The sequence below is a fragment of the Carex rostrata genome, chromosome 29 (assembly GCF_964058835.1).
Source record: "Carex rostrata chromosome 29, lpCarRost1.2, whole genome shotgun sequence".
In the NCBI taxonomy this organism is placed as follows: Eukaryota; Viridiplantae; Streptophyta; class Magnoliopsida; order Poales; family Cyperaceae; genus Carex; species Carex rostrata.
Window position 1 is genome coordinate 273441 of NC_135946.1, and position 18202 is coordinate 291642.

The 18202-nt window shown below is 33.1% G+C and overlaps 1 protein-coding gene across 1 annotated transcript; it reads left to right on the forward strand.

Annotated features, from left to right (window-relative positions):
• The first annotated feature begins 2488 nt into the window (after window positions 1-2488).
• On the forward strand, window positions 2489-5903 carry LOC144546348 (scarecrow-like protein 9). The gene is made up of 3 exons (XM_078294892.1): window positions 2489-2594; window positions 3646-5623; window positions 5758-5903. The coding sequence occupies exons 2-3, from the start codon at window positions 3691-3693 to the stop codon at window positions 5775-5777; spliced, it is 1953 nt and encodes a 650-aa protein (XP_078151018.1). The 5' UTR covers window positions 2489-2594; window positions 3646-3690; the 3' UTR covers window positions 5778-5903.
• The last annotated feature ends 12299 nt before the right edge of the window (window positions 5904-18202 follow it).

An 18202-nucleotide genomic window follows, 5' to 3' on the forward strand; every position in this document is an offset into this window, starting at 1 on the left:
ACCATTTTAGCCACCCTCTCTTAACCAGAAGTTTAATGGTCATAATATTCTACAAAATTGATTTACTCAAGATGCAAGGATAACAATTTCCTTGACAAAGTGATGGAGGTCGCTCTCAAGAATTAAATATCATATTCTTGACAAATTGTTTTTATCCTTGACAAAGTTTTGACTTTCTCACCTGCACCTGCATCCAAATAGGACGTGCATCTAGATCTAAGATGTGTTTACACTAAGGTAGTCACATCCATGACTTTAATTATGGTACTAGTATCTATGACAAATTACAAAACTAAGCTATATAAACTCCATTTGGGTTAACATTTTTGTACAATACCATGTACATTTTTTGTTCTAATGTATAACTAAATTGTAACTTGTGTACTATGCAACTTCTATACACTCATTTATTCAAAACCTCTACACTCATTTTGGTACCGGTACCAGTACCGCTGACCGTATTTATCTGTTACTTTTGTCCAATTGAGAGGGAATCCGTATCCTCTCCGGTAGGGGTGTACAAAAAATTTGAGATTCGTGATTCGATTCAGTTCGATCCAAAAAAATTCGAAAAATAATTGATTCGAAAGTAATTCGGTTCGAAATTAATTCAAACTAGTTCAATTAGAAATTAATTCAATTTTGAATTCGAACCAGGCCCAATTCGATTCGTGTGATTTGCGAATCTCGAAGGTTCGATTTGTTTATGATGTCAAGGAGTTCGGGTTTTAATTCAAGGTGCGGAACATGTCTTTTTTTTTTTAAATGCGTGACCGCAGCTGCGAATTGGCCAAGTTTGCGACAGTGTATCACTTCTTTTACTACCCAGACTCTTCACGCATGCGAATCGGCCAGGTTTAAATTAACTATTTTTTATAGTCCAGATTTGTTTGAAAAACAACGATTTGCCAGCCAGCTATCAGGATTTCCAATTTACTTCTTTATAATCTTATTTAACCAGAGATGTACATTTTTTACAATTTGAACATGAATGGTACTTATACTTTTATTTGAGATTATTAATTGACTCATGTTAATCAATTTTGATTTCTCTGTTGCATAGTGTATGCCCCCTACCAGTTATGCTTTACATTGCATTTTCTGCATAGTTTGTTATTTCGTATTGCAGCACCACCATATCGAGGTATTCTCAGACCATTTAAAAACAATATCATTCATATATACCATTCATTTTCACATTCCCTGGTGTACCGGTGTACATGAGTCAAGAGTCTTTCAATAACTGTGTCACACAAGATAACTTCATTGAAATTGGTAATTAATTTTATAATTATTGGCAACACCATTTTCTCAAAAATAAAATAAAATCTAGTTACATGAATCTCATTAAAGTATATTATAATAGTCGGTGAATGTATCTGAGCCTATAAGCCATTCCAATGGGTAAAGGAACATGGCAGTTGCACTTTTCATCAGGGACAATTTTTTTCATTCAACCTCAAAGCATCGCCAGCATTATTAAGCCGACATGTGGTCCCGTCTCCTCACTGCCAATCGAAATTTATATTCCGGACCTTGGATTTTTTTCGCGGTTTGAATATTTTTAAAATTTTAGCTGAACACTAGTTATTTTTATTAAAATATTTTAAAAAATGAATAAAAATAAAAATGTCGGAATAAAGGTTGCAAGTGAAAGAAACACTTCACCGATTATTTCTCTTTTCGCCTGAGCTCACCACCGATCAGAGAGTACAGCCCCCAGTTCTCTCTCTCTATATCCCTCCGCTTGCTCTCTCTCTTTCTCTTTCCCTTTAAGCTTTCAATTTCAAACTAATTTCGAATTAAATCGAACTAGTTCGAATTATACCGAATCAAATTCGAACTGGCCTTTTATGTTTGAAATCTATTTCAATTTCGAACTGGGTTCAGTTCGAAATAATTTTGAATTCGAATTCGAACTAGGCCTAATTCGATTCGGTTCGGTTCATTTGCAGCCCTACTCTCCTGTATTGCAGAGGATCGCCCTCACTTTACGGTTTGAGTCGCAATAGGGGGCATCATTTTGGGCTTTGAGATTCATGCCAAGTTAAAAAGAACGGTTCAGATCTAGTAATTATAAAAGATTCCCTTATCAGATATTGGAGAGGATGTGAATTCATTGAGAGGTGGGTTGTTGGTCTTAATAATTTGGGATGGCCTACCAATGTTGACCAATAAACCTCCACTAAATATCCACAATTACAAAAATGTATAATTTTTGGTCACTTAAACAATTTGACCATCTGACTTGAACATATTAAATTAGTCCTTTGAAAAGTCCAAATTACCAAAATCACGGTGTAATTGATAGTTTCTGCTTGTATCAAGATATAATTACACTTTAGCCCAATAATTTACATAATTTTGCTACATCAAGTCAACAATGATCTAAGTTGAAATAGACATTTTACCAAAACCAGCCAAAAATTTCTCTATGTTAACAGTCTAGAAAGCAACATAACATCTAATATAATACAGCTTGTTATAGCTGTGATCATCTCCCTCATTACAAAGATCCCAAACAAACTTCTCAATATAATATCTAAAGGAGCTAGTTTCTTCCTCGACCTAATTACTGGTGATGCTCTTTTGAGGTATGCTGGAAAATTCACTCTCAACCCTTTTACATTTTTTTTTTTCTGACAAAAGTGGCCTCAAAATGCCCCACTGATTTCATTGAAAATTAGTAAAATTAGAGCAAAAAGGGAAATTAAAAATATAGGGCGTGGTTGGCACCCTTTATTTTTCCTTTTTATGGCTTATGAAAAAAAAACAAAGTTTTATTTTCTTGTTTTATTTATAGAACTCGCATTTTCTTTTCTGAAAGGTAATATGGGACACTATTAGGGGTGCAAACGGATCGGATAGTGGTAAAACCATATCCGTATCTGCTTTTATTTTTCAGATACGAATATGGATCGGATATTAAACGGATAGGTACGGATACAAATCGGATATCGGATATCCATAGATATATACATAAATGCTTTCATAATATATATTAAACTATATAGTATATATCTACTATTAAGATACGGATAATTAAAAATTAAAACCATATCTGTATCCGTATCCGTATCCGCACGGATATTTGAATATCGGATATCAGATATCCGTATCAAATTTTCAGATATGGATCTGGATAGGGTCGGATATTATCTGATCCGTTTGCACCCCTAGACACTAACACTATAAGGATGCCATGTTTCTTGCTAAAACTGATGATGTTTTTTTTATTTTGTTTATGTTTTAGTTTCTAAGAATATAGCTAGTTTAATTAAAGAACAGTTGATTTTTTTTTATTTAGTTACTTTAGTACTTTCATTAAAGAGGAGCTAACTTAAGTGCTCCAATCACAACATTAAGAGCTGAGAGAAAAAAATAATTTCTGTATACCGATTTTGTCCCTACTTAAAGCTCTTATTTATTTGCAAAGTTCGGTGTTTAATTAATGATTTTTTAGTAAATAAGGAACTTAAGAACAAATATATATAATTAAACTGACATTGATGCTTCTTCTATTTCTACTAAATTAATCTTAACTAGCCAACTATTAACGGTGAAATTGAAAATATTTTGTTTTTCCTGAATAATGTTATTCAACAGTTTCACTTCACTAATTTGATTCATTCATGATATTTCTAGATCAAATATCTGTCAATCAAATTTTGGAAGCTGCAAGCAACATACATGGCTTTGCCAAAAGAGAACAACTCAAGGTTTTTCAAGTCAAATGAATTGCACAGTTCCATTAACTTCTCAGAAATTATCCCCGAAAAAAGCCAATACAATAATCTTTCTCTGAACCAACATGAGAAGTCTGAGTTACTTTTAGATCCAACACTAGACTACATAAGACGATATTTATTCGAGGAAGATATAGATGAGATAAATGGTTATCAAGATACAGCTCTCAGGGACATGGAGAAACCTTTTTATGATATCCTTGGAGAAAAATATCCACCTTTACAAGTTAATCGATTGGTAGCAAAACAATCAAAGATAAATCCTAAATTCACAACTTCTGTTTTAAAAGATCAAGTGGGTCCGTGTATAGAGAACTTGCTGGCTATTGAATTTCAGAGAGGTGTAGAAGAAGGATTGAAGTTCCTTCCGAATCACAATAAATTGTCGATTAATTTGCAAGTGAGCAATCTTTCACTTAATCCAACGAAGAAATGTGAAGGCAACTCACTAGAGTTTAGATTGGGGGAAGAGAGAGAAAGTAATTTGCTAAGTAAATCAAAGGGTAAAAGGAATACAAATGATGGACACTTGGACATTTTGGAGGAGCGAAATTGCAAAATAGCCATGGTCTCCGGTGAGGAAACAATTAGAGATGAGATGTTGGATAGATTAGTACTATACCACGGGGAAACCTGTTCAAGAGAAGAAATATCTAGTCTAAGAGAAATCAAGGAGCTCGAAGCAAACTCATATAGCGAGTATCATCAAAACCAACATGACCATATCAATCTCCGAGCAAGTCTCATATCTTGTGCAAAGGCTATATATATGAATGATAACAAATGTGCTTGTGAACTCATAAAACAAATAAGGAAGGAAGCATCTCCTATTGGAGATGGGATCCAAAGGCTTGCATGTATTCTTGTTGATGGACTAGAGGCACGATTGGCTGGTACAGAAAGTGCGACCTATCGCCAGTATTTTACAAGACAAGTAAGCACTAACGACTATATGAAGGCCTATTATACGTGCTCGAGGGTAGTCCCTTTCATGAGAGCTGAAAATCATTTTGCTAATGAGAGTATTCTCATTGCCACTGGCAATGCATCAAAAATCCATGTAGTTGATTTTGGCATTACTCATGGATTCCAATGGCCATCTCTAATTCAATCACTTGCAAAAAGAAAAGATGGTCCCCCAAAATTACGAATTACTGGGATAGATTTGCCTCAGCCGGGCTTTCACCCTGCTGAAAGAATCAACGGGACAGGAAGTAGGTTGGAAGATTATGCTCGAAGTTTTGGAGTTCCTTTTGAGTATCAAGGGATCGCGTCACAATGGGAGGCCATTTGTATTGATGATCTCAGTATCAATGATGATGAAGTGCTTATAGTTAATTCTATTTATAGCTTAGGTAGCGTAAGGGACGAATCTTTGTCAGGCAAGAATACTCCTAGGAATAAACTCCTCGAGCTGATTCAAGAGACCAAACCGAAGCTTTTCGTTCAAGGAATATTCAACTTATCCTTCAGTCCCTTCTTTATCACACGGTTTAGACAAGTTTTGTTGCAGTACTCCAGGTATTTCGACATACATGACACGTTTTTTCCAGGAGACTACAATCATATGCAACTAATAGAAAGAGAAATTTATGGTCCTTCTATAATTAATCTGATAGCATGTGAAGGATCAGATTTGGTAAGACCGGAAAACTACAAGCATTGGCACATGCAAAATTTGCAGACCGGTTTTCAACCATTTCCGGTAGATCGACGGGTAGTGAAAGAATGCCGTGAATTTTTTAGAACTGGTTATAAGAAGGCATTTTTTGTTCAAGAAGATTGCAATTGGTTCTTTTGGGGTTGGAAGGGTAACATAATACGTGCTATTTCATTGTGGAAACCTAAAGCAGAACAAGCTTCGAGGTCATCTTCTAGTTTAAAATTAGTTTAAAATTGCTAATTGTTTTGTTGTTGAGATTAATTTGATTTGAATGCTTTGGTTGCTTTGCTGTTGAGATCAATTCAAAGGATTTGGTGTTTTTATAATTTTCTGACTTATAGGGTTAAGAAGTAAATGTGCAAATTTAAGAATGAACGACATTTATGAGTACTTACTGGTATGAACTGGTATTCTGACTTTTAGAGGTTTTGTTAGTGGGTATACCTTTTACAACTTTTTTAAACGCTGGTATTCTAATTTTAAGAGGTTATGTACTGAATAGGTTGTTATTGTTACTTTCCAAAAAAAAAAGGTTGTTATTGTTTTGTTCTTCTCCATTTCTCCTTCTTCCAGTTCAACATTTCTTCTCTAATCTTCTACCTCTATTATTGGAGAGCACTGGAGAGCGTCGCACAATAGTTTAGCCTTTCTCCTCACTCTGAATACTTAACTATAGATTTTAACTGTAAATGGAAAAATGTAAAGAGAGTTGAGGGAGGGATATATTGAAGTTTACCCTTCTTTGAGGGTAAATAGAAAATTAACCCTTCTTTTTAATGCTATTCTATCCTTTACTAAGAAAAGTTTATCAAGAGAGTAGAGACCCTAAAAAAAAAAAACAAAGCTTTATAATTGATCACTTGAACTTATGCTACAAAAACTGGTACAGTATACTAGCGCGGTACATACAATAAGGATGATTTAATGGAAATCTCAACAGAAAAATCTAAAAAAAAAAAAATATAGGCCAGCACAAATGAAAACACCCTTTAGTTTAATCTATACAATTATAAAGTGGTTTGCATTAAAAAAATTACTATATTACCCCTTACCTGTGTACCCTTGAACAGACTTAACAATCCCAGTTATTTATTCGGTATAAACGTTGATTTAGAAAATACTAAACATGCCTTTGTAATTTCTAGTGCAAATGTTAGAAAGTTATTCAACAGAAACATGAAAAGAAAACCTTGATTGACAAAATTGTGCTAGCTACCTGTCACAATTTTATTATACTTTAATTAAATTGGGTCATAAATGAGTAAAAATAATTGTTATATACGTAAATCATTCTCGATTCAAATTCTATCTAGACATCAGTACTGGTAACAGAACCCAAAAAGTAACAGTAGCAATTGGGGTAAACAAAGAATACCGAGGCAAAATGAGGCCAAAATTATTTCTACATACAAGTTCTATATTAAAATTTACAATGACTTTAAAACTAATTATAACTTACAAAAAATCTTACCTGAGAGGGATCACCACCGGAGAGATCTACAACCAATTTGGAGTAAAATTGAGGCATGCATGGCCAGTATTCAGTTTCAGTTTGACAGAACAGTATTTGTTGTAGTAGCCAGTAGGAACTCTGATATGGTACCAATGTACCAATTAAAATTATACACTGGTACTGAACCTACCTGTTTGATTTAAAGAAAAAAACAGCAACCCCATTACTTTAATTATATGCTTTAATTTCTTCATTATTTACTTGATCAAAATGGTTGTTACCAAAATATTGTTAATTCTTTCATGAACAATGGCAAACAATTTCTGGATTTAATTGGCACAGTTCGAATCGTAAGGGGGATTTCCTACCTAATGAAGACAGTATTATTAATTGATTAAACAAGAACTAGATCTCAGCATGCAACCACAATTTCATATATCCTTACAAAGTAGCACTGACAAATATCTAAAAAAATAAAAGAAAAGAAGTAGAAATTGAAGAACCTGGTGAATCTAAATTGCAGAATGTAAACCTATAAGTGAGTCAATTTGAGATACTCAGGAATATGATGCTCATATAGCAGAACAAACTTTGACATCTTTCACGATATGTATTATCTATATTTTTATAAATTTATTAGCAACTTAGTTCATTAGAAAAATGTTTGAAATTTTGCAAGATATTTGGGATATTTATATAGATAAAGCCAACAAGATGCACATTGGATCATATGATTTTAATTTTTCACCTAAACAAGTATGAGCATGAAGTTTCAATGAACTCATTTGTTACAAGTAGATGGAAGTTTTTTTATAGCCTTGTAAGATAGTCTAACAATGTCGTCATTATTACATTTAACAAACTCCTAGCTGAAATGCTAACAATCTAAGGCCATATTCAAAGGTATGTTGTCTCTAACAAACATGATTTTTTCTTTTTCGACGAATCAAGTCTAAAGGAAACTCATTCACTGTACCAAATATAAAAACTACTGGTACACATGCTTATGTTGCAATACTGAGGAAACAATTTCACATGCTTTATTTCATTGTCAGCATGCTCAACTCACCTGGTATTACTCCCCTCTGGGTCTCAGAACTCATCACCTTCAAGGGGTGCTGCCACGTGAATTTCTGTTGCGCTTACAAGCCGATTTACCAGAACAGCAGGTATTGATTTATTTGTCTATTCTCTGGCATGTGTGCACTTAAATTTTTGTTACTAGGGACTCTTAGTTAATATGTTTCCTCTTGATGTGTAAACTTCAGTTTCTGTTACCGTATATTGTTCAAAGGGTATTTTGGGGATATGGCATTTTTCATAAGTTGTGATAATTTTCAGGAGTTCAAGGGGTTTTTCTGTAAATTTTTGTCAAGTTAAAGGGGTTTTGGCAATTTTAAGGAGCTACGGTGTTTATTTATTTATTATTATTATTATTATTTATTTATTTATTATTATTTTTTTTTTATGATTGTCTATGGGACAAACGGGTGCCATTTAAATTGTGCGCATGAAGCCTAGAAGGAATAAATTATCAAGCCCAAGATATCATAAATTGGGCTTTGGATGTCTTTTCTTGTGTTTTTGTTTGATGAAGACATGAGGTGGCCCAGTAATTACATTCTCATTGTTTAAACATATAATCAAATTTTGTATTTGTACTTGCCTTGTTGGGCCTAAATAATAGTTACTTTATGCTCGGCCTCTCAGAAAATTATGAGGAAATCCACATTCCAATACAGACTATCCTGATAAAATATGAATGGAAAAAATATTGTTTATCATTTAATAAAAAAAGGTCTCCTTAAATTTTTCACTATATTTTATTCAATTAATTAAACCTAACAGAAATCAGTTGAACCCAACAACATTATTGTTTCTCTTCAAGACAAAAAAAATTAGTAAACAAATGTTAGAAAATATATGATTTGTTGTGCACTAGTAATGAACTTGACTCAGATAATTCAAAAATCTAACAACTGAGACTAGAACATGAAAAGTTGTATGGAAATAAAAAAAGGAAAAACACAAAATGAGTGTATTAATTAATTCAAACCTTTAAAAAGGAACTGTCAACACACTATATATGCTTCACCATGTGACCGTATTTACCTTTTACTTTTGTCCAATTGAGAGGTGGGTTGTTGGTCTTAATAATTTGGGATGGCCAACCAATGTTGACCAATAAACCTCCACTAAATATCCACAATTACAAAAATGTATAATTTTTGGTCATTTAAACAATTTGACCATCTGACTTGAACATATTAAATTAGTCCCTTGAAAAGTCCAAATTACCAAAATCACGGTGTAATTGATAGTTTCTGCTTGTATCAAGATATAATTACACTTTAGCCCAATAATTTACATAATTTTCCTACATGAAATAGACATTTTACACTTTCTGCTTGAAATAGACATTTTACCAAAACCAGCCAAAAATTTCTCTATGTTAACAGTCTAGAAAGCAACATAACATCTAATATAATACAGCTTGTTATAGCTGTGATCATCTCCCTCATTACAAAGATCCCAAACAAACTTCTCAATATAATATCTAAAGGAGCTAGTTTCTTCCTCGACCTGATTACTGGTGATGCTCTTTTGAGGTATGCTGGAAAATTCACTCTCAACCCTTTTACATTTTTTTTTTCTGACAAAAGTGGCCTCAAAATGCCCCACTGATTTCATTGAAAATCAGTAAAATTAGAGCAAAAAGGGAAATTAAAAATATAGGGCGTGGTTGGCACCCTTTATTTTTCCTTTTTATGGCTTATGAAAAAAAAACAAAGTTTTCTTTTCTTGTTTTATTTATAGAACTCGCATTTTCTTTTCTGAAAGGTAATATGGGACACTATTAGGGGTGCAAACAGATAGGATAGTGGTAAAACCATATCTGTATCCGCTTTTATTTTTCGGATACGAATATGGATCGGATATTAAACGGATAGGTACGGATACAGATCGGATATCGGATATCCATAGATATATACATAAATACTTTCATAATATATATTAAACTATATAGTATATATCTACTATTCAAATACGGATAATTAAAAATCAAAACCATATCTGTATCCGTATCCGCACGGATATTTGGATATCGGATATCCGTATCAAATTTTCGGATATGGATCTGGATAGGGTCGGATATTATCTGATCCGTTTGCACCCCTAGACACTAACACTATAAGGATGCCATGTTTCTTGCTAAAACTGATGATTTTTTATTTTTTATTTTGTTTATGTTTTAGTTTCTAAGAATATAGCTAGTTTAATTAAAGAACGGTTGATTTTTTTTTTATTTAGTTACTTTAGTACTTTCATTAAAGAGCAGCTAACTAAAGTGCTCCAATCACAACATTAAGAGCTGAGAGAAAAAAATAATTTCTGTATACCGATTTTGTCCCTACTTAAAGCGCTTATTTATTTGCAAAGTTCGGTGTCTAATTAATGAATTTTTAGTAAATAAGGAACTTAAGAACAAATATATATAATTAAATTGACATTGATGCTTCTTATACTTCTACTAAATTAATCTTAACTAGCCTACTATTAATGGTGAAATTGATTTTTTTTTTTTACTGAATAATGTTATTCAACAGTTTGACTACACTAATTTGATTCATTCATGATATTTCTAGATCAAATATCTGTCAATCAAATTTTGGAACCTGCAAGCAACATACATGGCTTTCCCGGAAGAGAACAACTCAAGGTTTTTCAAGTCAAATGAATTGCACAGTTCCATTAACTTCTCACAAATCATCCCCGAAAAAAGCCTATACAACAATCGTTCTCTGAACCAACATGAGAAATCTGAGATACATTTAGATCCAATACTAGACTACATAAGCCGGTATTTAATGGAGGAAGATAAAGATGAGATAAATGGTTATCAAGATACAGCTCTCAGGGACATGGAGAAACCTTTTTATGATATCCTTGGGGAAAAATATCCACCTTTACCAGATAATCAACTGGTACCAAAACAATCAAAAGTAAATCCTAAATTCACAACTTCTGTTTTAAAAGATCAAGTGGGTCCGTGTATAGAGAACTTGCTGGCTACTGAATTTCAGAGAGGTGTAGAAGAAGGATTGAAGTTCCTTCCGAATCACAATAAATTGTCAATTTTGCAAGTGAGCAATCTTTCACTTAATCCAACAAAGAAATGTGAAAGCAACTCATCACTAGAGTTTAGATTGGGGGAAGAGAGAGAAAGTAATTTGCTAAGTAAATCAAAGGGTAAAAGGAATACAAATGATGGAGACTTGGATCTTTTGGAGGAGCGAAATTGCAAAATAGCCATGGTCTCCGATGAGGAAACAATTAGAGATGAGATGTTGGATAGATTAGTACTTTACCACGGGGAAAACTGTTCAAGAGAAGAAATAGCTAGTCTAAGAGAAATCAAGGAGCTCGAAGCAAACTCATATAGCGAGTATCATCAAAACCAACACGACCATATCAATCTCAGAGCAAGTCTCATATCTTGTGCAAAGGCGATATATATGAATGATAACAAAGTTGCTTGTGAACTTATAAAACAAATAAGGAAGGAAGCATCTCCTATTGGAGATGGGATCCAAAGGCTTGCATGCATTCTTGTTGATGGACTAGAGGCACGCTTGGCTGGTACAGAAAGTGCGACCTATCGCCAGTATTTCACTAGACAAGTAAGCACTAACGACTATATGAAGGCCGTTTATATGTGCTCGAGGGTAGTCCCTGTCATGAGAGTTTCATTTCATTTTGCTAATGAGAGTATTCTTAATGCCACAAGGAATGCATCAAAAATCCATGTAGTTGATTTTGGCATTACTCCTGGATTCCAATGGCCATCTCTAATTCAATCACTTGCAAAAAGAAAAGATGGTACCCCAAAATTACGAATTACTGGGATAGATTTGCCTCAGCCGGGCTTTCACCCTGCTGAAAGAATCAACGAGACAGGAAGGAGGTTGGAAGATTATGCTCGAAGTTTTGGAGTTCCTTTTGAGTATCAAGGAATCGCCTCACAATGGGAGGCCATTTGTATTGATGATCTTAGTATCAATGATGATGAAGTGCTTATAGTTAATAATATTTATAACTTAGGTAGCGCAAGGGACGAACCTTTGTCAGGCAAATTTACTCCTAGGAATAAACTCCTCGATCTGATTCAAGAGACCAAACCGAAGCTTTTCATTCAAGGAATATTCAACTTATCCTTCAGTCCCTTCTTTATCACACGGTTTAGACAGGTTTTGTTGCAGTTCTCTAGGTATTTCGACATGCATGACACGTTGCTTCCAGGAGACTATAAGCATATGCAAGTAATGGAAAGAGAAATTTATGGTCCTTCTATAATTAATCTGGTAGCATGTGAAGGATCAGATTTGGTAAGACCGGAAAACTACAAGTATTGGCACATGCAAAATTTGCAGTCCGGTTTTCAACCATTTCCGGTAGATCCTCGTGTAGTGAAAGAATGCCGTGAAATGTTTAGAACTGGTTATAATGAGGCATATTTTGTTGAAGAAGATTGCAATTGGTTCTTTTGGGGTTGGAAGGGTAACATAATACGTGCTATTTCATTGTGGAAACCTAAAGCAGAATAAGCTTCGAGGTCATCTTCTAGTTTAAAATTGCTAATTGTTTTTGTTGTTGAGATTAATTTGATTTGAATGCTTTGGTTAATTGTTTTGCTGTTGAGATCAATTTGATATGAATTCAAAGGATTTGCTGTTTTTATAATTTTCTGACTTATAGGGGTAAAAAGTAAATGTGAAAATTTAAGAATGAAAGACATGAGTACTTGCTGGTATGAACTGGTATTCTGACTTTTAGAGATTTTATTAGTGGGTATATCTTTTACAACTTTTTTAAACGCTGGTATTCTAATTTTAAGAGGTTATGTACTGAATAGGTTGTTATTGTTACTTTCCAAAAAGAAAAGGTTGCTATTGTTTTGTTCTTCTCCATTTCTCCTTCTTCCAGTTCAACATTTCTTCTCTTATCTTCTACCTCTATTATTGGAGAGCACTGGAGAGCGTCACACATTAGTTTAGCCTTTCTCCTCACTCTGTTATGGTTCTGATTCAATTGGCGCTTTCATAATTTGTCAGTATAAAAGAGATAAAAAAAAGGGTATAATGAAAAATCAAAACTCTGAATACTTAACTATAGATTTTTAACTGTAAATGGAAAAATGTAAAGAGAGTGGAGGGATAAATTAAATATAATAAAGAGTAAAAAGGTAAATAAGAAACTGAACAAGTCTATGAGAATAAATAGAAAATTAACCCTTTTTTTTTAATGCTTTTCTATCCTTCACTAAAAAATGTTTACAAATAGAGTAGAGACCCTTAAAAAAAGAAAAGAAAAAAAAAAGCTTTATAATTGATCACTTGGACTTGTGCTACAAAAACTGGTACAGGATACTAGCATGGTACATACAATAAGAATGATTTAATGGAAATCCCAACAGAAAAATCTAAAAAAATAAAAATAAAAATAGGCCAGCACAAATGAAAACACCCTTCAGTTTTAACTATACAATTAGAAAGTGGTTCTCATTAAAAAATTACTATATTACCCCTTACCTGTGTACCCTTGAACAGACTTAAGAATCCTAGTTATTTACTAGGTATAAAAATTGATTTAGAAAATACTAAACAGGCCTTTCTAGTTTCTGTTGCAAATGTTAGATAGTTATTCAACAGAAACATGAAAATAAAACTTAATTTGATTGACAAAATTGTGTAGGCTGCCTGTCACAATTTCGTCAGCAACTCCATTTTGCGGTCCAACAACGCTCCAAAGTCCAAGGAAATGGGCCCTGATCTAAACACATAAATGGGCTTTTTGGGCTCTAAACACTTCTCTGTATATTTTTAATTCTGTTGATTTTGAGATGGTAAATGATTAATTATACATAGAATTTGGAGAGGAAATTATAGTTTTGAGGAGAGTACAAGTACCTATTCCAAAAAAATAGAAACAAGAATTGAATTATATATATATCCGACCAGCAACACGTTAAGAGAACATATTGTTTGTTGTTGTTGTTATTGTTTTTCATTTAATTTAATTTAGATGTCCGAAACTATCTTTCATTAATTATAAGAAATCAGTTGAACCCAACAAAATTTTTTCTCTTAAAAGACAAAAAGATAAGCAAACAAATTATGTAAGATAATTAAAAAATCCAACAACTGGAACCAGAACACGAAAAATTGGAAAGAAATAAAAAAAGTAAAAAAAACAAAACAAAATGAGTATGTATTAATAAATTTTTACGATGAGATAGATAACTTGCAAAATGCAAACTTTTAGGAGCAACTGCCGATGCACTGTATTCACATGGGAGAGAGTGAGTGCATGAATAAAGTAACTAATTCTTCAATATTAATTAGTTTTTTTTATCTCTTTTAATGATTTTATTCGTTTATTGTTTTTGTTTGTTTGGTTGCTTAATTAAGGTTTGACAATGAATTTGTGGAGCTTAATTCTATGGGATAATGGCCAAATTGTGATGCATGACCACTCCACTCCACTCCAGCCTTGCTTATTCCCTTTTAGTATTATTCTTTTGTGCTCAATATCAATGTTCTCATTTTCTGATTATAATGATTCCATTCGCTTGGTCTTACTCGACCTGTCAGTCCTAAACTGTAACGAAATTGGATGTGCAAGTATAACAATTGGTGTCAGTCCTAAACTGTAACGTTCTTTATTAATTTGGAGTTGTGAGGGCAGAAATGTTTGCTTGATCTTGTACCAGTGCTTGCTTGGTTGCTTACTCGGTTCTTTCATGACTAACCAGGTTAAGTTCGTGCGAGATCCTTCTAAGCAGATTGCGCGAGATCTTCTGATTTTTTTTGTACTTTGCAATGATGGATAAAATAATCCAATGTGTACTGATTTCAGTTTTGTGATTATAGAAAGATATTGATCCATGGAACAAATTATTCATATTCTCTTAACTTTTTCTTTTCAAATTATTAAATAAAAAATGTGATTTTAGCATAATAAATGCAATGTAATTTTGTTACTTTTGTTGTGTATATAGCATAATAGAAATATATACTCAAACGCATTGATTTTGCCTCGGCTGTTTCCTAAAATAAATTCTAAAAGACTGATAATTCGTCAACTACAGAAATAAAATTAAAATTAAAAGATTCAACAATTGATTTTGCTACAAAAAAGAATTTAGAAGAAAAAAAAATTAAAAGTCCGCTGAAATGAAAAAACCCAAAAAATGTATTTAATTGTAGAAAATGTAAAAAATATAAATAATTTTCAACAAAATGCAATTTACAAATTTTAGAGGGAAGTAATTACTTTTGCAAAATAATTTGAACAATCAAATTTTTTATGTTGAAGGATTGAATTTTATCTAAGAAATTTTAATGATTTACACATGTACAACAATTTTATTTTGTTTTGAAAAATATTATGAAAGTGATACAAAAAAATTTAAAAAAATATTCAAACTTTTTGTATTTTTTATGACAAAATCACACTTATAATTGATAATTTTATATAATTTCATCATTATTAGCTCCTTCAATGTATACTGAAATAGGTTGTTTTGGCCGAAACGGGTTGTATTTGTTTAGATTGAATTTATCTAAGAAATTTAAATGATTTAACCATGTACAACAATTTTATTTTGTTTTGAAAAAATGTATTTATTTAGATTGAATTTATCTAAGAAACTTAAATGATTTAGCCATGTACAACAATTTTATTTTGTTTTGAAAAAATGTATTTATTTAGATTGAATTTATCTAAGAAATTTAAATGATTTAGCCATGTACAACAATTTTATTTTGTTTTGAAAAAAATGTATTTATTTAGATTGAATTTATCTAAGAAATCTAAATAATTTAGCCATGTACAACAATTTTATTTTGAAAAATATTATCCAAGTTATACAAAATAAAATTAAAAAGCAAATAATTTGGAAATTTTTTTTTTTTTCAAACTGTTTGCATTTTTTATGACAAAATCACACATATAATTATTAATTTTATATAATTTAATCATTATTAGCTCCTTCAACGTGTGTAAATATTTCAACACCGTTTATTTTCGCACGAGCGATCAACAGTCGATCTGCAATGAAATGATTTTAAATTTCTTTTGAAATGATTAAGAGAAAACAAAATACCTAACCAACATAGTAGTTCTGAAGCTTGGCTGTGTCCGAACTTCAATCCAACGAGAAGTGTTCATAACCATTTGATTTTACGATATTCTGTCAACTAGATGGATGGGTAAATAAAAAAAAAAATTATCAAACTTGGGTGGAAGACAATAAATGCAGTGCTTTTTAATTTCAACGGTCCCGATCGAACCACGGACGACATATTTTCGCCCGCCTTCATTAACTCACAAAACAAGAGTTTATGCTTCATGGAACATAAATTCTTGCCATGTGAGTTAATGAAGGCGGACAAAAATTTACTTCCTTCCTAAGTTTCTATCAAAATCTTAATTCCCTCCTAAATTTATTAAAAATTTCATTCTTTTTTGCTTAAAAATCTCATTAGTTTTTTTACTTTCTGTCTATTTTTCCCGCAATTGCTCATAAAATTTTGACATTCCCACTTAAACCCTAAAATTTTTCCTTTCCCGCCACTGCTTCTAAAATTTTCATATTCCCGCTGGAATTTCCTTCCCTCCTATTTTCTCCGTCTATTATCTTTCTCACTCGTCTCCCGTTTATTTTTCGGCAATCCTTCCCTTTCTGGAAACTTCCTCTCTTCTCCTCTATTCTTATCTTTCTCCTCTCTCAAAATTTCACTCTCCCCCCTCACTCAAATCCCTTCTCCATCCGCGTCCTACTCATGAGCAGCACGACGAGTTCTCCCTGCCGCCGTTCGACATCTGACCGCGTCGTCGCTTGACGGGAACTCACAGTCAACCTCTTCAATTGATGGGAATTCGATCTGAGCACTCCGCCTCTGTATAGCTCGCGACCAGTCGCATTTTCTTCCTCTACGCCTCGATCTGACCATGTCGCCTCGCTCCTCTTCACAATGTTTAATCAAATAACGATGGCAGTTGTGCTAGAAGTACATCTGCCAGAATTTCGTGCCATAACTCACAAGAAAGGCAATTGTGAGGAACACAAAAGAGGCAAAAGGAAAATGCAACGAAGGCCAGCTGATTTGGGGGTTACCGTTGAGAGTTCCAGTTCAATTGATGAAGAAGAGTTACCGGTCAGCAGGGTCAAGAAGTTGGGGCAGCAAGGAATTAAAACTGACAACTGGGTCCCACTCGCACAGAACCAGAGAGGAACTGGAGAGAAGACGGGAGATGAAAAGTAGTGAACCGTTCAAGCGACATTTTTCAGGTTTTGTTAGAGGTGGTTACGCCAGCTCAAGCGCCTATCGCTGACATGGCAACACCAGAATAATTTCATACTTTCTGTAATCAATTTTATTACTTTTCTTTACATTTTACTATGCCTATATAAGGCAATTGCTCCTATGGAGTTGTATGCAGAATTTTGATAATGAATTAGTCGAATTGCTTTGAGCATTCGTACGTTGGTTGCAGCTGGCACCTTCGTTTTTATCTCAAATTACTCTTTCTCTTATCTCAAGTTTGATTCTTTCTGTGATTTTATACATAAACGAGATCTAAGCTCGTTGCAGAAAAACTGCTTTCCTTCTGTTGAAGGATCTTGAGGTAATGATTTTCAGTCCCAAATTGAAATAACCTGTTATATTTCAGCACGAGACCTGATTGTAGAATATTGCAATTTGACCCAAAAATTCATTAACACTCAATCAAGTCACATAGGCTATTGAATCCGTGGGCCCACATCGGGACAATAATATTATGTTAACAAAGAATGCTGGCTCCTTGTACCCTGCACAACTCAAATCCCTTATTCCATGTCAAATTCTAACTACATGAATTGCTCCCCATATTAAATTCTATAAACTCATTCGCCAAAATAAAAGAAAGCAGGTGATGAATTAAGAACTGCTATTTGATTGATGATTTGGTAACCACAAGTGCAGATTTGTATCAGAAGTGAGAAGGAAGCAATTACTAAGACATCGTCGTGACATTCAAATTTGAAAAATTATAATTGGTTACATTTTAATTTGTATGTTTGAAAGTTCACAAATGTACATAAGAAATATGATTATTAATTATTATATATAACCCTAATATCTTATAAATAAATATAAATATAAGTTTTAAAAAACCAGCAGTTGAACCGGTTGACCCAACGGTCCGACCAGTGAACCATTGACCCGAAGCTTTACCGTTTCAATGTCCGGTCCGGTTCTGATAACATTGATAATTAGGGAATATGGGTTAATC